This window comes from Falco biarmicus, chromosome 13 (assembly GCF_023638135.1).
Source record: "Falco biarmicus isolate bFalBia1 chromosome 13, bFalBia1.pri, whole genome shotgun sequence".
NCBI classification, from domain to species: Eukaryota; Metazoa; Chordata; class Aves; order Falconiformes; family Falconidae; genus Falco; species Falco biarmicus.
The window spans coordinates 1,310,160-1,332,075 of NC_079300.1; the positions used below are offsets into that span (position 1 = coordinate 1,310,160).

The following is a 21,916-nucleotide window of genomic DNA, read 5'->3' on the forward strand; positions in this document are numbered from 1 at the left end:
ATCATAACATTGCCTAGGAATGTTACCCATTGCTTCAGTAACCTCTCGTTCAGCCAGTGAACACACTGACACTGCAGTCGGGTAGTTCCAAATGTTGGCCTGACAAATACCAGCTTAATTCAGTACCATTGGACAGAGGATGCTAGCAATTTAGTAACTCTTTTCTTATTAGTCTAATTTTTTTAAGACAGAAGGAACATGCAGGAACAAGAACAGGAAGCACTTCACAGTATCATAGACAAACTGTGGCTTGCAGTTCTTTTTAGGTTTTCCAAGTAATGACACAAAGGTTAATTTTTTTTCTTTCTTTCAGACTGCAGTTTAGAATATTTTCAGCCACTTTGTCTTTCATCTCCTGAGAAACTTTGAATAAAACTGTAAATGAAACACAAGCACTTTGACACTACACACAAATCCAGATGTGTATTTAACAGCACAGAGCTCACTAGGAAAAAGTCAGGCAAAATTTCTGAGAGCTGCAAAGAAACATTCTTGCTGTATGCGTGCGTACCTTCATCCACTCTTACCCTTTCTTCTTCTATACCCCAGAGGAGCATAATTCAACATTAAAAAAAACCCTCCATACAAAATACATATCATCCTGTAAAAATAGAAACCCAAAGCACAGTAAGACCATGCACAAATATGAGCAATGTTGTATCAGTAACCACAACGCACGGAGATCCTTCTAATCATTCAGAAGGCCACAGAGCATTGTCACCTGTGCTGTAAAACCACTGAGAAGTTGCAGTCCGTGTACTAGCTCAAATGACTTTTTTCAGCTCCCTAAAGCTGGCTGAAAGCCAGCACTGCTAGTTGTTGCTGCTCAGCTTAATGGATCATGAAAACATTTGAGGTGATGCCCCAGCACATTCAGGGCAGCTCATGTTTTGTTTCCACAGCCACCAGGCGAGTGCCATGTTCACTTCCAGTTTCAGGTACTTGTAAGGCCTTTACCAAGTCAGTGGAACTCAGCTAAGTGCTCATCCTTTGAAAAAGGCTCTTGCCTACCAAAGCTCTTCCCAACTAGGTAAGGTATGTGGACTTGAAATTGCCCGAGCAGTCTGCTCTTTGTTAGTCCCACGCTCGTGCACACTGGCCAGCTGACCTGCTGGCATAAATAAGTTTGCATGGCTCTCATGCTAAGATTTTTCAGAGTAACTTGGAAGTATTTAAACTCTGTTAACATTTCTAAGACAGCCTATTCTCCACAGCAGCTATGCTGGGCAAGGTTTCTGCTTATTTTGGGTCCAGTATTGCCTCTCTGGAAGAATGCCTTTTTCAAGGTCTTGATCACCTTCAGTTTGAGTTAAGGGATAAAATCAGTCTGTGACTAATTTTGAAACCAACTGAAAAGCAATAAAAATGTTTTGTCTATGAGGACTTGCTTCACAGATAAAATTAATAATTTACTGCTCAGGCAGAGTGCACTAGCTGTTCTCCTTCAGACAGAGGCCTTTGGCAAAACGGTACTTGTGTCTATTCACTTCTTTTTGTTTTTTCTTCCTTTTGAATCCCGAGTTCTTTCTTCTGGGATTCTGTTGTGTTCTTGGCTCAGTAAGTGTCTTTACCCCCATCTTCTCTCTCTTTAGTCTTGTTAAAAGTGTTGTATGAATTCTCAGACTTCTCATTCTGCTTCTAACTGGTTGTTGTTTCAGCTGAAGGTCTTTTCTTTCTTTTCCTGCAATATTCTGTTATACATACCCCCTCTCCTTTTTGTCTTCCCCATAACTGCACCTATCGTTCTAGAATTTCAATTGCCAGAACTACTACTTACAAACCACAAAATAAATGTGCTTTGTAAATTATGCTTCTGTAACACTTTGTGGTACTGAGACCTGTGCAAGCACATCACCATCTCAGTCTGTTGAGACATGCACCCGTGCTTTGCTCCTGCAGGAGGAAGTACTTCCCGAAATCTCTTACAATGGGAGGTGTAGTGCTGGCCAAGCTGTGTTTGAAAATAAACCCAGGTTCTCTGCTATTGCTTTTACTAGCCTGCACCCAGCACAGGCCATTGGATAGTAGATCCAAAAGGACAGCTGGAGATCTCCTTTGTACAGGAGAGACACTGAGCTATAGAAAGCTCTGGTGTCACCAGTTTTATGTTTCTTACTGCAGCAGAAGTGGGGCTGAAGCACATGACTCTCTGACCAATCCTTCTTTATGTAATGACTCCTGGCTGTCCATGGGCATGTCATTTATGTCTTCATGGCTAGACAATGAACTGGGGAGAACGGTCCTTACCAGCAGAGCCAAGTGCAACAACAGCTCTTAAGCTGACCAGGTACTAAGACAAGTATTTGTAAGAGATGCTTGAGTTGATTGGTTAATGCTTGTGCTTTCAAGAGAGAAGTGCTACATCAAAAGTGCTGAGATGTGCTTTGGAGTTTTCTGTACTTTTTTTATAGAGACATACATACACACATGAAAACATGTATAATTTAAGTATGAGAATTATTTTGTTAGAGCTCTACAGGTTCTTGTGCATTGCATATCTAATTGTGTTCGTTATTAATAGTCTCCTATCTTAATTAACATGAAGTTGAGAGAAGTGAATGATGAAAATTATTTCAGACGGGCTTATTGTCTGAAGAAGAAAGATAATCCATTCTGAAAATGGTGGTGTAGTGGATGAGAAAATGGAAGGTTCAGTATGGGATGTGTCTTTTCGTTCTTAAGAATCTTTTGAGAAGCAGAGAAGTAAATTAACCTTGCAGTTTTGTATGGTAGGCTAGGAAATAAGTGACAACCAAGGTGAAGGATGAAAAAAAGACTTAGATAATATGATATAAATTATTTCCAAATGAGGAGAACACTGAAGTGACTGCTAGAAAAGAAGAGCATGAATCTGACTGGGAGGGAGACAAATTTAGAAAACTTGAGCTTAGAGAAACTATATAGCTGAATTTTGGCACGTACAACAACAGAATATATCCCACTAATTAAAATGTATTTGAGCTAATTAGTGGGTTCAGAGCTGAATTAGGAACAATTCTAAAAGCCTGAAGAGGAAAGATAATAAAAGAAGTGCCAATTTTTCAGAATGTTTAGGAAAGGAACACCCTTACATATACTGCTATTGATGCATTAGTTGCACAATATATTGGGAATTGCACAATGTGGGAATGGCCTCTCACTAAGTAGATCAGGGAATTCTGTCAAACTCATGGTTATTCAGGTCCAATTAGCCCTACTGCAGCCAAAATTATGGTCTTGTTGAAGTCAATAATAAAACTCCCACAGCCTTTCGCAGAACCAGGATCTCACCCGTTACTCACGCATTGATGCATAGTTTCCACTGAAGGAACTTCAGCCAAGAAGCTAAGTGAAGCGTGAAATCTGAATGTAGAGAGTACAAATGGGAAACTTGAACTTAGGGAGGAAATGCACACTTCAGAGTTTCAGCTCATTAGAGAAAAAGAGAGAAGCTTCCATGCCTCACACTCCACATCTCCTAATTTTCTGATTCTGTTGCTATGGCATTCATAAAATTCCAGCATTTTAATGCATCAAAGGGAAATCTGGGATTAACTCTGGGTTAATCAGTTGTCCAGTTTTTTGAAACTAAACCAGGTTCAGTGTTTCTGAAAATCATCCACATTTAGGTAAGCCATTAAATAGGGTTTAGGTATCTACCCTGAGAGATTCAGGTTTGAAAATCTCAGCCTCGATTTACAACAGCTACCCCATCTGTGCAGGCAGCAGCACTGAGTTGCGAGTGGTCCACTGGAGTTATGTGGTATGGAGGTTCAGCAATCTGCAAGTGGAACCACGTCTCACTTGACACTGCAGGGTGGACTGGCCAAGTCCAGTGACACAGAGAGGCTGGATGGTCACAGCCTGAAAGGGGCTACAGAACAGGTGACTCCTGCTCTGACTGCTGAAAATGACAGCAGTGATTCAAACCTATAAATTATTATCTGTCACTAAGGAGGCAGATCAAAAACATAGTGGTTCTCCAATATTTTTTATTTCATTTCTGTATAAGCAGAATGTTCATTCCTTTAAAAAAAACAAACAAAACAAAAAAACAAAAAACAAACCACCACAAAAAAGCTCAACTGAAAAATGAACTTACAGGATAAGAAGCAGCTCTTTGGAGACATACCGACAGTAATGATCCTCTCTTCCTCCTGTCATTTGTTCAGGCATTTTCTGTGCAACATGCAGACAAAGAAAGAATAAAGAAAGAGCAGACACAGAGAAAAGCATCCTTTAGTTGCAAAGACATGTTTTTGCAGGCTCCCAAGCTTTCTTTAGTTTCTAATAGCAACCACAAAATGTCTTCAGCTATGGCAAGCAATGCTTCAATCCTTTTGTTAGGAAATGTTTGAGGTACCTTATCTTCCTACTAAACTGTTTAAATAGCAACATCTTATGAACTACAGTAATCGGTTAAAAGAGTTTATATCCACATTTTTCAGAGACTTTTCCTTAACTGTTCTCCTATAGAAGGGATGTTCTTACAATTATTGAGATGAAGTTCACTGTCAGCATTTCAAACATTGTAAATGGAAACCTAAAACTGGAAAAACAGTGTATATACATAAACTGAAGATGAAGGGACCCAGTTTTCAGTTTCACAACTCTCCTTTAAAATCCAGATTCGTTGCACATTCACTGAACAAAAGACAGAAATAGATGTAACTTTTGGAAAGTTTGATAACCTTTTACAGAAGTTACCTACTTTAACAATAGACAGGCCTAATCCTGCTGGACCTAACTATCTACATTGAAGTCCATGGGAGCTTCACTAGTAAAAGTATTGTAGATACCAACTTTGTATGTCAGCAAAGAAGGACATATAATTCAAGCAAGGCAGGAAATGCTTTTCTCATCAAAATTTGAAATACCACATACACACACAAAATTTGGTTAAGATACTGAAACCTCAGATACTTCCTGTTGGAAAATTCCCAAGTGCCTCCCAAATGATGCAGTTGCCAGGTAGCTTCCTTCTCTCACAGTAGGACATGATCGGTGGACCCACTTCTGATGCAGTAAATGAAAAGACATTATCAGGAAATGTTGCCGTTGAAGTACCTGGGTAACAAGTAATATCATTTTAAGACTTAGTAAACATGAGGTTATTTTTATGATCATGTAGATAAGAAATTTGTAACTTCCATTACTAGAATCAGAGGTAGCAGTACCTCAGTCATTTGTCATGTTTCTCAGGATCCTCATTCTTTCTTACTCTTTTTCTGCTGTTCTATTCCAAGCTACATCCCAGTCTAACAGTAAAAATAGCATCTTATTCCAACATTGATACTCCATGAGCATTAACAGGTCCTTTATTACTGCAGTACAATGGGATTTGGTTTTCCCCTAAAAGCTTTTAGTTAATGCTGGAAGGCTTTATACTATTGCTGATTATTTTAACAGCAAAAACAATTAAGGGGAAAATAGAAATAATGAAACTGTCTTCTGCTGGTTTTGACTTACAGTTAAAATTTAGCTGAGCGTAATTCAGAGTAAAACCTCTCACAGCGTACAGTTGTATAGAAAAGACAGAGGGAGGAAGAGGCTAAGAAGGCTCTGCCCTCTCTACATGGCATGGCTCTGAGCGCGCTGGGATTGCCTGTGTTGCTGAAGTAACAAGTGTCCTTCTCGGTAAAATCCTGCTACTTTCCCTGGCAAGCTCCACTCCCTTGCAGTTCATGGCCCTGCCAGAGCGGAGCAGTGACAGAAATATTTCAGCAGTGGCCTGGCTCCATCACACTTACATCTCATCTTTTTTTCAGTTTGGGGTGACCTCTGTCACTCCTGTTGTTGTGGTCAGGATTTTGTGAGACAGTAAGAGTCTTATTCCTTCATGCATGCTAATTATGAGATAGAGACTTGCACTAATCTTCTGAGAACAGTTGGTTCTTTTTCAGCTGACTGTAAACAGACCAAAGTAATGAAAAGAGAAGAGTTTTAAAATAATGTTATTTATACTAGTATTTCATAGCTGCCAGTTAACACAGGTGGGACATACAGGCGATTTCACTGCAGATTACGCAGCAGCTAGTCCCTTCACCTCTGCTTGCAGGCACACAAGAGGACAGGTGTCACTGAAAATGCCGACAGCACGAGGTTGGCTGCAGTGAAAGAGTTGCAGACCCCAAACAGCAGTGAAGATCATCTGCACTATTCTGAAGTTTTAGGGGCATGGCTAGTCTGGGACCTGATTTGCGGAAGGGACAGTTTCCAAAGTAAATGCAACTCACAGCACCTGCATGGGAATTGTTTCTGCTACGGTCCACTGGCACTGGGTCTCGCTTCACACCTCCTTACACCCTAAAACTGCCTGGGAGATAGAGAGGACTGATACAAGGATGGATTAAGAAGCACTCCGTACAGCAAACAAAGTCAGTCAGTTTATTTAAAAACAATGAATTACAGGTGTTTCCTGAACATGTCTAGGTATGTGCAAGGCTGAAGAGCTATAGCCCAGCGCACCCCTGAGAGACAGCCGTGAGCTTGATGATACATTCTAAATGGTTTTGAAATTGAACATACAAAGTGTTCAAGTATTTTTCTTCCTCTTCTGTTGTTAACCAGAAAGCATAGTCACAACTCTTGAGTTTTTACACATCTCCTGTAAGTTCCTGCATGAACATTTTAATTTGATTACATTAAGATTTTACAAAAATATATATATTGAAACTTGCAACCTTTCCAAAGTTATGTTTAATCTTACCATTACTTGTTGGCTTGTGAACTTGAGAGAATCTCTCGTTCGCATCTGAGTGACAAGATATAATTCTGCTGTACGGAACTGGAGAAGAGAAAATGGTGTATTTAACATACATATACTTATATATGTATATATAATAATATACATACATTAATATAATCTAAAATATGTAGAGTACGATACTGATTACACTGCCATCTATTAAAATTTATCCTACAGGACCCATATAATAAGCACTGCATTTGGGACTGAAGCACAGCCATTCATTTAATAAATGAAGGCAGAGTCTCAGCAATGCTTTCTCTCTTGGATTTCAGAGAGAGGATAAGTATGCTCTTAATTTGGATGTGGGGAAAAGATGAATAATCCTCCATTTCCCTTGGTAGATTTTCAGGGAATAACCATATTCACCACTGAAAATATCTGCACATGTCTGCTAATCTCTGTCTCATACTGGTTATGATAAACATAGTCTTCTGGCTATCAAGGAATGTTTAGTGGCAAGCAGGTATAGAAACGCTTTCTGGTTTGGTATAGATTTATAACACTAGCTTTTAGGTATGTTGTACTTGCTAGCAAATGGTGCGTTTGCTTAAAATTTTCCCTAGAAAATGTTCAAGGTCACTAACTGGATTAACCCGATGGCTGTGAAGACACGGCTGAGAGCTTTGCTGGCAGATGTCTGCTCTCGACATGACGGGGTGTACAGCGTTCCAGGTTTTACCCTTGGCAAGCAACCGCTCTGTCTGTAACGGGCCCTGTAGAAAGGCACGCTCTCCCTGCCGGTACTTAGCTAATTTAAGGTTTTTTCTTTTCTAAAAAAGTACCTCAGTGATTTTATACTGAGACCTTGCTTTGTATGAGGTGTTAATAACTACATTTAAATTTCTTTTTCTCTCTTAAGTGATATAGTTGATTTTACTTTTCTTATGATGGCAATCTTATTGTAAGGGGTTTATTTCTTTTTTACCGTGTCTGAAATTGAACACTGAGGTGGCTGTCCAGAAACCAAAATTATTTTTGCAATTGCGTCATAGTTAATAAGTATGTGTAAGAGAATAATCTTGTAAAAGCTGATTACCTCAGTTATTAATAATTAGGATTTACAAGTTAAGTAATAGGCTGCAACTATATCCAATTCCTTGGCAATTTCATGTGGAAAGCTGAGAGATAATTTTAGGAATAATCCTCTGTGTGAATTTTATTTATAATTAATGCACAAGGCTGTGAAATCCTAAGTGTCAACTGAACTAGCATTTTAGGTTACACCTGTGGCTTCTCCTTCTGTGCTTGTAGTATTTTTACATATATGCAAAATTTAAATAGTATGGTATAATATCTTTAAAAAGGTAATAGAGCACTTATAATCTATTTTTTTCTGATTCAGTGATACATGAACTCTTCCAAGTTTGGAGAGAACAATTAAAAATCTAATAATATTTTTTCCAGCCCTTCTCCTTTCAAGTTTAGCCAGGAGTTTAAGCAGATACCCATCTTTCAATCAGCAAGTTATTTTGTTGAACTCAAGTCAGAACATTAGCACTCTTGAAGTTAGGCATGTGCTGATGCACCAGAGCACATTATAGCCCATGTGAGGCTACCTGGCCCTTTCTCCTCTGCTTCCGTACTCATGGGTATGTTTGGGGGGGGGGGGGGGGGGCGGGGCAGGAATCACTTAGCCTTTGCAATAGTTTGCCATCAAGCCTGATGATAGCCCTTCTCTTTGTTACAGTTCTCTTTTCTAATTTAATTCCTTTCTTGTAACAAACATGATCATCACCTTGGCTTTCAAACTTCCTAAGTAGCAGTCCAAGATTTGGCATCTGCCAAGTAGAAACCTGGTGGGGTTTTTGGTTAAACACACGCTCAGGGGGGCGACATCCCTCCCTGCCCCCCTCTTTCTGCCAACCATAGCGACTGGACCAGTTTTCTAAACCTGTGTTTCTAATACCCAGAGGACAGAGCTCTCATCATTCATTCAGGAACACCTGTGTCACAGATGCATAGAGCAGGGCCAGCTCTGCACCCCCCTAGAACCCCCTGACAAACCCCCTAGCTGGTGTCTACAGCCCTGAAGAAAGCCCCTGGAGCGGTTAGTAGCTGGCAGGGCTTCCCCAGCCAGGCACCTGCCATTGCCGGGGTGTTGCTGGCCCAGTCTCTACATCAAAGCTTTTTGTATTACTCTTTTTCAGTTGAAATCTGTGGAGAAATCAAGTTTGCATCTTGCAGGTAATGAAAGCAAAGTGCCCTCTCAGCCAGGTGTGAGGAAACCAGTTCCGCCTAACAAAGCTTTCGCAGCTCCTAGCTGCTTGGCCATTTCCTGATGGTCACTTAGGTGTAAATGACCTGCGTGTTTCAACCACTGATTTCAGTGGCAGAAAACCTGAGAGTGAAGGCCAAGATTAAGGGAAATAGGTATGTGCTTTATCGTCCCATCTCCAAACCTCTGGATTGCAGAGTGCCCCAAGCTGTGAAAGCAGGGCCTGGACTCTTCAACTGTTCCAGGTGTTTCTGTCCTGCCATCTGGACTGGGTACATTGCACAGGAACAGAAACCATACCTAGATTTGATCTTTCACGCATTTGAAGGAAGCCTGACAAATAATGCAGGTTTGCAATTTGATACTAGGGAAGCATTCTAAATTATATTTTACATTCGTATCCAATGTGACATTTAGTAGCAGAGCTAAATAATTACTCATGCTAAATGTTCTACATACTGTCACAAGGTAGCTTTTAAAACATAGGGATCCTTATTTTTTCCCCAACAGAAGCAGAGACAATTTTAACTGCAGAGAAGCAGATAGTGAAGTAAGGGCACGCTGGAATTATTACTAAACGTAATAGAAAAATTATCTGTGCTATTTATGCCGGGGACTCTGCCGCTGAGGCTCTCAGCGCCGGGCCCTGTGGTGTGGGTGGCAGCAGCCTTGGCTAGGCTGCAGGGCTGGCAGCAGGGTGGCACCATGCGCAGGGACCCGTGCAAAAGCATGAAGCATGCTCTTGGCTTTACTTTACTTTTCAAAACCTAGTTGGTTCTCCTTTAATTATGTTCTATGATGTACCAAAGTTACAGTTAAGTTTCTATGTTTTTACCGACACCATTTTTTCAGGGTGGTGTAACCTGTTGGAGTTCCGAGCAGGTTCACGGTTTATGTCCTGTTTTCTTAACAAAAAGCTGCTCCTTTTTCCAGCTTTCTCCCACCACTTGTTTGTTAGGTGCTCCAACGCCTTCTCTAAGGCCGGAGCAGCGCACGGCCCGCGGGCTCGCGCCAGCCCCTGCCCGGGTGGGCGCCGTGGGGGTGGCACAGGGGCATGGCCTGGGGGGGGCACGGCACCGGGGGGGCGTTGGGGCTGCACGGCTCCTGGCGCAGATGCAGCATTTTCCTGGTGTGCCGGCACCACTGCGTCCCCGCAGCCACGGCCCGGGGCTGTCGCTGCTGGGCTGGCCCCAGGCGCCCGCGCACGGCTGTACGCCCCGCGCGCCGCTGGACGCCCCGCGCGCCGCTGTACGCCCCGCGCGCCGCTGTACGCCCCGCGCGCCGCTGTACGCCCCGCGCGCCGCTGTACGCCCCGCGCGCGGCCCGCCCGCCTTGGGCAGCGCTAGGTGAGGTCGGCCGGCGGCGCCCGCTGCTCCCGACCCGCCGCCCGCCACCTGCGTGGCGCTGGCCCGCGCTCGGCCTGGGGAGCAGGGGGGGCAGGGCAAGGCAGGCCCGGGGAGGGGCCCGGCGGCGGGGCCGGGCGCGGCGGGGCCGCGGGGGCTGGCGGAAGGCAGTGGGGGAAGGCGCGCCGCCCTCCGCCGCAGCCGGGCCGCAGGTGGGGCGGGGAGGCGGCCGTGTCCCCCCGCCCCCGGCGGGCGCTGCCGTGAGGTGAGGGCCGGGCCGCTGCCGAGAGCGGGAACGGGCTCGGGCCCCGCGCTCCCCGCGGCCGGGCGGCCCAGGGCGGGCTCCTGGCAGGGGGGAGCAGCCTCTCCCCGAGGGCATTCGCGTCCCTTCTGGCTGGCGGCGGGCAGGGGGAGCTGGCGGCGCCCCGCGGAGCGGGCGATGGATGGGGCGGGCGAGGCGGATCTCTGCGGCGACGAGGCGGCGCCGCGCTGGAGGAGGAGGGCGACCCCCCGGCCGCAGCCCCGCGCCTGGAGCAAAGCCCGGCTGCAGTCGTACCAGAGCCCCAGCGGGGTGCTCTACACCGACTTCCCCGTAGGGGACAGGTGCAGCTGCTTCACCGTGACTCAGCCGGCCGGTACCGTCAGCACCTGCCCGGGCGGCGGAGCGCCGCGGAGGGGCCCCGCCATGGGCTCCGTGTCCAACGGGAAGGTGCGGCCTCCAGCCCGCGAAGCGGTCTCCCCTGAGCCGCCCGCTCCGGCCTCTGACGCTCCGGTCGGCGTTAGCGCCAACGGCGCCGTCACCTCGCCGGGCAGCCCGCCGGGCCATCATCCCCTGAGGGTCCCCGGGCAGCCGGCACTGTCCCCGCAGCGGGAGCAGACCGCTCTCGCGGGCAGCCCGCAGCTCTCGCCCGCTGGCAGCGCAACCTCGCAGTGCAACCGGCTCCCCCGAGCGCCGGGCCGGCCGCCGCCGGGATCCCCCGCGACCTCCCCGCCGCCCGGCGCGGCCGCCGCGGGCCCGCCCGCCGTCCTGAGCACCGACAGTCCGGCCGCCCGCAGGGTGGGCACGCAGCAGATCATCCCCAGGAGCCTGGCCTCCGAGATAAAGGTGACGAGCAAGCACAGCGGCCAGAGCGCGGAGGCAAGCAGGAGGGTGCTGAAGGTGCGCAGCATGGTGGAGAGCCTCAGCGCGCCGTTGGCGGCCGATGCGGAGGAAGAAGCCGAGGGAGACCTGGACAGCCCGGGGACCCTGAGGCGCGGCCTGCGCTCGACGTCCTACCGCAGAGCCGTGGTGAGCGGCGTGGACTTCGACGGCTCTTCCAATTTTAAGAAAAAAAACCGAATGTCCCAGCCCATACTTAAAGCGGTTGTTGAGGATAAAGAGAAATTTTCAAGCCTGGGCAGGATGAAGGTAAGTGGTGATGAACGGAGACACGTTGATTTTGAGTGGTGTAGGCGACACTGGCGGCGATTTGCAGTCTCTAGGTTTTCCATAGATGCTGGAGTCCTTCCAGTCTGCTTCTTGCTACCACAGAACTTCTCATAGTTATTGGTGAGTCTCGCAGATCACTTACAAATGTTGTTTTCAAAGTGAAGTGGTGGAGGCTTCAGGGACAGGGCTCTGTTGAAATCCAGGCAGCTCAAAAATGTGTGATGGCAGCCTCCTGCTTGCGTTTCCTGCAGGATTCCCCAACACATAGAGGTTCTCTTCCACAATCAAGTGATGTTCTAAAACTTTTCCCCAGAAAGTAGTAAACATGGAAAAAAAAGACTTTGACCTAGTAAAGGCTACCTGCGAAGGTAGGCAGACGGACAGAAAAAATGAACTTTCACCCTTGCTCCTCTGGGATGTTAGTATTTTTAAAAATCGGAATGTGTTTTTTAAACTGATAGCAGCCACTTCAGGTATGTTTATTTGTAGCTTGATTTTAATGACTGCAAGTAAAAGCAGAATGCCCGTTTTTAATTCTTGGTTGTAATCTCTTAGGAGTAGTAGATTTATATTGAATGTTAATGTATTAAATTATAAAGACTTACTGAAAATACTTTTACTTGAACATATCTTATTGTAATATTGTATTTCTTTTTTAATATAATCTGGTACTTTTTGAAAAATATATTGGTAGATTTCTGCAGAGTTTGGAATTGTGTAATAAAGTACTCAAGGCTAAGGGTAATGCTCTAGCTATTAGAATAATTATCAGTTTTCAACCAAATTAAAAATCATGGTTATGGCAGCTTTTGTGAAAACGCTATAAGTGGCGAAATAGTAATCAATCAAATTGTAGACTGCTGCAGAGTAGGGAGGTGGTGATGTGATTTGGTTTTGGTAGTAGTCTTTAACAGTATGTTTTGTTTAAAATAGGAGCATGTGATGTTGTCCTGGCTTTACACACAACCCCCTTTTTGCTAGTAGCATTTTTTTAAAACAGACTTCTTAGACCGTATGACCTGTTGCACCAAAACATCTGTTTTGCCTCAAAGTTTTGTTTTGGTCTCAAAACATTAGTTTATAAAATACTTAATGTGGTTGCTCTTTGCAAAGTGTGTGAAAAGAGCCGCTCAGTTGTGTACCTTCTGTCCTCATAGGAAAGTCCAGTGACAGTGGAATGAGTTGCAGATTCACAGAACTCTTGTAAAGCTAGTGTACTACGCTTTTGAAACATAAGAGAAGCATTGGGGACAAGTATGTATAAACAGCATGTGAGAGAAGGAAAGCTAGAGTAGCTTTTCACTTTCTGTGGTGAAACCATTGTTTTCATGAATACTTGTCCAATACCAGAAGTTTATAGATTAGGGCCTGCTAATGTGGTGCCTAAGTATCAAAACAGAAGTTCTTGTTACCATTGATTGTTTTGCATTCTTTTAATGTGTATATATCTCTTTCTTGTTAAAATTATCAGAAGAAAATGCTGAAAGGACAAGGGACATTTGATGGGGAAGGTAAGCCCTTTTCTGTACAGACTTGATAATCTGCTCAATCACAAGAGAGATGAACTCCAAGATTATTTTGCACGCTTCTTTCATATGTAGTCAAAGACTTAAGTGCCTTGTTTTTCAGTACACTGCCTAAACCATGGAACCATAGTTTTGGCACTAGACATACTTCAGGGAATGTTTTAAAGAATACAAAATGGCAGGCTAAAAATGGGGTTTTGTTTGAAGGGCTTCTTTCCAATTTAAATTCCATTCCTTCCTAAAAGATTAATTGATCAATGTTTCTGTCTTGGCCCTAACAGTTCTGTAGAATTACATAATGAGGCTTCTTCCTCCTGTTGGGACTGCCTTCCTGCATATTCCCTGTGACTCCCTAGGTGCAAGATGTAACTTTTGTGGATCAGTTTATGGGTTTGGGGTCATCGCTTGCAAGCAGATGCCCAGGTTGCTGTTCTCAGAGTTTATGGTTCATGTGTTTCTCCCTTTTCCTCATAAGGCAGGGGTGCTGGGGTGTGTTCTGTGAATTCGTAATCCTTTTCTTGCTACCTAGGCTTCAAGTTTTAAGTGTCAGAAAAACACTGTTAATGTTACTCGTTAATTCTGGGCTTTGCCAAGTTTGCTGCTATTCGCAATATTTCAACAAGAAAAAAAATCTTTCCTGGCTATGACTCCATTATTAGTCTATGGAAGTTTAATTCTAGCAACTGCTACTCTCTTGGCTTTTCTCTGCTTAATGCCTCCTTAAGGTCGTATCAGCTGCTGTGTTACCTTCCTTTTCCTCTTACTTCTATTGTCAAGACTTTTCTACTTTGCTCCATTTGCATTGCTCTCTATCTTACTTTCATCTTCTCTCACACTATCTCCTGATGACGTTTTCTAGATTCTCTTTCAATGTCTCCTTTCTATCTTGAACTGATCCCAGCTAGTACCTTTCTCTGTAATGCCTCTCAGAATTCAGTTGCTGTACATATTTCTGGCCTTAAAAGCATATATGCTGTGTAGACCTGTTCCAGAGGGCAAATACAAAAGGCCAGATGTTGTATAATACTCAGGTGAGGGCTGTGTGGTCTGAGAGGTGGAACATACCTACCCAGTCCAGCATCAGACCTCAGGAGTTGCACCTGTGTGTGGAGCATCCAGACTGTTCACTTCTTTCCCTTTTATCTGGTAGGGGAGGACTGGATATTGTCCAAAGCCTGGCCCATCTCTAAAGTACCTTTTAGAGCTTGCTTTCTTAACAGCTTGATCTGCCTGTTAGGTTGTTCTGGTCTTGAATTTCTCTGTCCTTTTCTGGCTGCTTTTGAGAAGAGTGTGTGGTCAAGGAGATTGGGAAATGGAAAGGGTGTGCTCCACACCTGCATTTCGTTGCCATCGATGATACTGAATGAATGCTGGCACTACTGATACAACGAGTGTATTTTGTCTTAAGGTTCATAGGCCTCATGTTTACTCAAGCAACCTTTGAAGTTTCTATTTGGAATAGTTCTGACCTCAAAATTTTGAAATTTGTATCATTTCCTTAGTGAAGTGCAAAGATGGTACTTAAAGCTGATGGAATGAAAGTTGGCATGGGTAGTGGACTTGTAGATTAAAATAGCTAGACCTCCAGGTTAGTGACTCTGCTCAACATGCTTGTTCAGTTTTTAAATTGCTGGCTAATTTTGAAACATTGTGCAGCAAACCAAGGAAGAAAAAACTGTTTTCTGGTTGTTGTTTTTTTTTTTTTACAAAGAACACATCTGTTATTTAATTCAGTCAGTGTGGATCTTTTGGTAGTGGTACAGTGATCCATTGTTACTGTACTGCACCATTGTCCATCCTAAATAAGATACTATCTTTGTCTCGGAGTTTGTGAACAGCACATTGACATTTGGGGTTTTTGCATTGTTTAAGTGTTACTTACAATTTTATGAAAGCAGCTAAACAAACTTTCTAGCAATTACTGACATACTATTGTTGTTTTATAGAAAATGCTGTATTATATCAGAACTATAAAGAAAAAGCTCTGGACATAGATTCCGATGAAGAGTCTGAGCCCCGAGAGCAGAAGTTGGATGAAAAGATTGTTTTTCACTGTAAGCCCCTGAGATCAACATGGAGTCAGCTGTCTGTTGTGAGTATTTGATCATCATATAGCCAGACAAAGACAGAGTATCTAAGAATGTATTGAAGCAGGTCTTTTTATTTGCTACTGGAATTTTTGGCTGAAGTTTGTCATCTCCTTTTTCCCTTCCAAAATAAAAGATGTCTCAATTTTTTTTTTTACAAGTTTGCAACTATTCAAATATTAATAATACAAATCCAGAGGTCTCAATTTAGCTTTTGTTCAGGTTTCATGTATAGTAACTCATAACAGCTTAAAGAAAGCATAAATCATGTCTTCTCAGTCAATTTTAGTAGGTATAGACTGATGCTCCTGCCAGAATCCCTGGTTATACCGACACCTTCCTTTTTCTAGTGCAAGTGTGTTTGTAGGCTCGTGTGGCCACACAACAGAGTATGTGATTTGAAATCACCAAAATAATAATAATAATAAAAAAATCAGTGTAGTTTAAGGTGAAATCAAATGCAACTTTGAAATGCAAAGGAATTAATATTTCACAATTTTATGCTTTAAGATACTTTTTTTTCTTTTCTTTTTCAACTATGCTGGAAAAAAAAATAATCAAGCATGTCTCTTTTGTATGTGCATTGAATTTAAGACCCTAACTTTGTACTTTCCACAATCACTGGAGGTGGTTGCTTAGGCCTTACCTGCACAGGGTGCTGGCAGCTGTGCTGATGGAGGTCCTCAGAAGAGTTACGGTTTACGCCAATGCATGTTACTGTATCTGGCTGTTCTGAATGAGGTAATGCCAGCCTGAAAAGACAGGTTGAAATCCTAACAGTGTGTAAACTCAGAGCGAAAACTGTGCTTTGTGGTACCATTCAATAAATTTGTGTGGACTAAACCTTGAACAGGATTTAGTCCTGTTTGGCTAGTTTGTTTGTTTGCGTTTGGTTGGTTGGGTTTTGCTGTTTTTGCTAAACATTGTTTTTCATTTCATGAGAGGGACATGGAAGTCCTGATCAATTACTGGTCTTTGTTTTGCATAACAATCAATACAATTGAGAAGGTCCAGTTTAGGGTCCTTTATTTGGCAAAGACAGAACTTTACCTTACTCCTTACCTTACTCCTTACCTTACTCCTTACCTTACTCCTTACCTTACTCCTTACCTTACTCCTTACCTTACTCCTTACCTTACTCCTTACCTTACTCCTTACCTTACTCCTTACCTTACTCCTTACCTTACTCCTTACCTTACTCCTTACCTTACTCCTTACCTTACTCCTTACCTTACTCCTTACCTTACTCCTTACCTTACTCCTTACCTTACTCCTTACCTTACTCCTTACCTTACTCCTTACCTTACTCCTTACCTTACTCCTTACCTTACTCCTTACCTTACTCCTTACCTTACTCCTTACCTTACTCCTTACCTTACTCCTTACCTTACTCCTTACCTTACTCCTTACCTTACTCCTTACCTTACTCCTTACCTTACTCCTTACCTTACTCCTTACCTTACTCCTTACCTTACTCCTTACCTTACTCCTTACCTTACTCCTTACCTTACTCCTTACCTTACTCCTTACCTACCTTACTACTCTAGGTTGATTTGACTGCATGTATTAATGGAAACCATTTTTAAAAAGCTGAGTATTCAGACAGTGGTATTCTGCTACCCATAGCACAGTCCGTGAAGCATCCGCAGTGGCTTTTTCTTAGTAGCGTTGTTAAACAAAGTAGAATTCAGCTGTTTTAATCAGTAATGTAATCTTGCTAGCTTCCCTGCTAGTAAATTAATGATACTGGTTGATATTTCAACAGGCTTTCATCATGTGCATGATTTTGAGACTAAAGGAACTGTAAATAAATCTGTGGTTAATTTTGTTATCCTTTGATCATTTCTGTGGCTTCTAGAGGGATATCCCTAAAATGAAGGGTTTGGGGTTTTGTTGGTTTTTGTTTATGTAACTTGCAGAATGTTGCAGAACTTCATCTCTGTATGCAGCATTGGAATGTTACGTGACATCAGCACTGGGTTAATGGTTGGACTCGGATCATCTTAAAGGTCTTTTTCAACCTGAATGATTCAGTGATTCTACGATCACCTAGAATATTCAACAGTTGGGGCCATTGTCTTTGTATATCCTGTATAGATTAGTTATTAAGCCTCAGCAATATCTTCTAAGGCTATTTATGTTGTCTGTTTAGAAGAGCTGTCTTACAGGTGTTGATGACCTTTTGCTGTTTAAGGTATGGAAATAGGAATCCCTCTTTGATTCAATAATTATGAAGCAGGCAAGACAATGTGGTTTTGAAAAGATTAGCTTTAATTTTTTTTTTTCAACAAAGAAAGTACATTAAATGTAGTTTATTTGCTCAATGCTGCAAAAAAAATTGTTTATAATGAAGTCAGGTTTTTTTCTGCCTTTAGGCAAACCAGCAGTTAAATGTTCAACAGCTGAGGTATTTTGGGAGGAATGCTATTCAGTAATAATAATAATTTCAAAAACATTGATTTGTTGCAAGACCAAAATAGTACAAAGATCATTTCAGTAAGAGAGCCATGCCTATGCCATGCTTACAGTTATACAAACCAGCTTGTTCTTCACGATTTCCAGCACAGCAGACTTGGTCAGTGTCTTTACTTGATTTACAAGGATGGAGGTGGGGAGTATATGGGAAAAGGTAGTGGACTGTGAAAACAAAATATGGGAATCTGAATCTTGTAGTGTCTCTGTTTATAACTCCCTGGAAAAATTACATGCTGTCAGTGTGTATTAAAAAGCGAGTGTGGAATTGTAACAGGAGGTCAGCTGGAAAATGTCAAAGTATTGGGTTTCAACATATGTTAGGAAAGAAGGAGAATAATACATTTATGGTATTTGTTAGGAGTGACTATGCTAGGAAATAGAGGGGGGAGGCAGCAGAATGAATCTGCTCTTTCTGCAGGATGTTTCTTTGGCCATACAGGCTTGATGGCTGATGCAGTCAGTTCTGACCAGACTTGCCATTTGAGGGGAGTAGTGAAACCTTCATGTATAGAGTTGTTGAATCCTTTATGATAATAATAAAAACATGTTTCTCTCTTCCTGCAGTGTATGCACCCATGTGAAAGTAAGATTGAGCTTTTCAGAGAACATATACAGACTCTGAAATGGGGTGCTGTTTAAGTCCAGTTCCTTTCAAATTCTTCTCTTGAACCTTCTTCCTGTTGCAGATTAGACAGCTAGCAGTAGTGAAGCAGGTGACTAGGTAAAGAGCTACCTTATCTACTATCTCTGTTCCTTGCAACCTTCATCTGTTAATTTAAAAGTTTAATTTAGGGAGAATAACCAATATTTCCAAATATATTTGAAAAGTATCTTTCGATAATTGTGAAGATTTCCAGCAAATCATAGGCAGTGATACTAACTTGTGCACTATATTAAATGTGTTTACTTTCCAACAAATGCAGCATTCAGTTGGTATGGTATGGATAATGACAATGTGTGTTACTGTGCATTCGAAGAATCACAGCATCAGTTAGGTTGGAAGGGTCCCCTTGAGATCTTGTCCAGACCCCTGCTTCAGGAGAGTTGGCTGGAGCAAGTTGTCCGACTGTGTCCAGGTTGTTAACATTTCCATGGGTGGAGACCTCGCCACCTCCCTGGGAAACATGCTGCAGGGTTTGACCACTGTGTCTGACTGGTGGACTTTGAACTTAAATGTGTGTTTTTCGAGGTCCTTACCATACAGCCTGGAGATACGAAGCATGTTTACTTTTCATTACTACTGTCAATGCTGCTATGATTCTTACAAATATTCTTGAGATCTACACTGGAAACAATGTCCCATAGCATGGGTAATTCTTAGAATTATTGATGTATTTGATCTCATACCCAGTAGGTTCAATGTGTTTGTGTAGCGCTGCATCAAGATTTTGCATGTTCTCTCAACTGCTGTTTCTCTAACCTGAAACTCTTTCCAAGCTTTGGTCATCTTGTGTTTCATTTTTCTGATCATCTCTTTCTCTGGCTTGGGAAAAGTGCAGCTGTGGTTTTTCTTATTCATTTAAAAAGCTGCTCTAAGTTGCTTTACCAAGCCACTCGCACTGTCACCTTTCCATGACTGCCTCTTCCCTGTGGTATCATACAAAAGCTGCCTGGTTTTATTGTTGAGGATCTTCAGGGCTAATCTTTGCTTTAGCTCCCATTTCTCTCCCATTATCAGAGGGCTTATGTTAAAATTGTTTATGGTGCAGCTGCTTCCTATATTTGTCAGAGAAATATTTCTGGTGAGTTACCCCCATCCAGCACCTCTGTATTTGGAGGAATGTCTTGTACTTAACCACAGAGTTAACCTGTTGTTCTTTTCATCTTTTCCTCCTCATCTCTGCAGCTGAATCAGTCATAAGTGAGTTGGAAAAAGTCCAGTGGGACAGTAAGTCAGCGGTAGTAGCTGTAGTGTTGGGCCTCTTCTTTCTGGTTATGTTCTTAAGCTTATATTAACTTTTTGTTTGCATAGTATGATAAATATAATTTTTAGGCTATTTCAGCTAAAACATTTTGGAATAGGAATTGAATTTTCTTTCACTGTGCGCCAAAAATAGTCTCCATATTTGGGCCTCTTTGGAAGCGTTGCCATTGATTAAGAATATAAGGTTGAGCCATTTGCTTATGCAATTAATTTATATGTATACTTTTATGTACACATCCATATATGACAGAATAATGATCACAAAACACAGCTACACTTTTTGAACATTAATACAGTGGTTGCCGCAGTGACCTCACTGGAAATTTGCAGTTGCTCTGTTAACAGGAAGCATTGAAATCTCTTGGATATGTTCATAGGTATTTCCTGTGTTGGCATATTTTTAGAAACGTCTTCCACTGCACCCAGAAAAAAGTGACATTGTGCTTCCTAGTGAGTGCTTTAAAGCTTTCAGGTTGTTGATTGAAAGGTACTTTAATTCTTGCTTGGTATTCAGAAGTGTATGTTTGTGGTGAGGGATCTGTAGCTTAAGTTCACAAGTTCAATTAAGTTCACAAGAACAATTGCTCGCGCACTGGAATATTTGTTATTTTTGCAAGTATATACGTGCATGTGTATACTTTGGTGTGCATGCAAACCAAAGTGTGGCACTTGTTAACCTTGTGCCATCTTGACTGTTGAGCCTCTTGTGCCATCTTGACTGTTGAGCCTCCTATTCAGATTTGTGGTGCCTGGTAGGCAGGCATAAAATGAGGAATAATACATCCTCTAAAATTCCAGGGAACAAGTGGAGTAAGAAGAGAAAGCTGATGATGATAGTGCATTGGGAGCTTTTGGAAAAGACTGAAAGAGAAATGGGAGCATGAAAGTGCATCTGTTAGGTTTCGTGGAAAATGGCTACAGCTGGAGTTCATGATGGTTGCATACGGAGGGCTGGGGCAAACTTGTCTTGGCTGATTTGGCTGTAGGGTGCTGGGTGGGGGGAGGTGTCATCGTAGGGTTGAGGATAGAAATACTGGGGTATTTACTCAGGACTTTGCCATGTTGTTTATAGTAAAGCTGGAGCTCCTCCAGAATAATTTTTTGGCCAACAATCTACCTGTCTACATAGTTTGTCTATGCCTTTAGGTGTTTAACAAATGAAGGCACTAAGATTATCCAGGGCAAGTCGGAAAACAAACCTTGTGATGTACATGTGTCAGTCAAGAAACCTAACTTAAAAAGAGAAAGTAGTTTTCATGCTTCTGTGTGTGTGTGAAATCCAAGGAGGTTGTACAGGGTCACCATGATTCAGCTGTGCGTGCTTTTGCTGCAGTAGTTCTGTGTTTGTGTCTTGGGATAGTTTTTAATGAAATAAATTTACTTCTTTTGGTAAGTCAAATGACAGATGTTATTAACTTTTTAAAATTATTTCATTTCTGCTAGTTCACTGCTGTCTTTCTGAAATGAATAGATTCTTCAGCTGCATTCTTAGGGCAATATTTTGATAGTCCTGCATATATATATATATATAAAAATCACATTTTTCTACAAAACATGTTAAAAAAACCTGATTTATTTTTTAGGTGAAGAAGAATGGATTATCTGAAGTGATCAGCCAGGAAGAAAGAAAAAGACAGGAGGTACTCCTTTAAAGTAACATTCTTTCTCGTTGCTTGTTTAGGGGCGCACTGCATGCCTGATTAAATACTCTATTTGTTGATAAGAAGGCAAGTTCATTGGGCTGTTTTCTGTCCTAGAGTGAAGTGCCGTCTTTCCTCAGGGAGAATAAATAAACAAAACCTGTCTATTGCTGATGTGCATGACCCCCTGCCACAGGTCTCCTACCAACCCGCTGCAGCTCTTGCCTAGGTACGCTCACTCCAGCAGATGTAGCATGGTTGGTGGCTACTCAGTAGCAGCAGGCAGGCACTGCTGCATGCTGTGCTGGGGAAGGTGTAAAATTAACCTTGTATTCACAGAGGGTAGGAGGTGGCACATTTTTAAAGGCAGTGAGGAAAAATTAACAGCTTTTTACAGTGCCTCTTAGTTGTAACTAATCCTATGAACAAATTTGAACCTGCGAGCACTGTGTAGCTGGCGTAACTAACCTTTTTCCTTTCATTCTGCAATGGAGTAGGTGCATCCATGCTGTCAACAGTACAGACAACAGCAGCAATTACTGATGTA

At 42.5% G+C, this 21,916-nt stretch overlaps 1 protein-coding gene across 1 annotated transcript in view; it reads left to right on the forward strand.

Annotated features, from left to right (window-relative positions):
• The first annotated feature begins 10,478 nt into the window (after positions 1-10,478).
• Positions 10,479-21,916, forward strand: part of ARHGEF26 (Rho guanine nucleotide exchange factor 26) — a 58,357-nt gene continuing 46,919 nt past the window's right edge. Inside the window, exons 1-4 of the mRNA XM_056357997.1 lie at positions 10,479-11,696; positions 13,189-13,228; positions 15,190-15,335; positions 21,313-21,369. Of these exons, the coding sequence (XP_056213972.1) occupies positions 10,728-11,696; positions 13,189-13,228; positions 15,190-15,335; positions 21,313-21,369 (1,212 nt within the window). The 5' untranslated portion in view covers positions 10,479-10,727. The remainder of the gene's footprint in view (positions 11,697-13,188; positions 13,229-15,189; positions 15,336-21,312; positions 21,370-21,916) is intronic.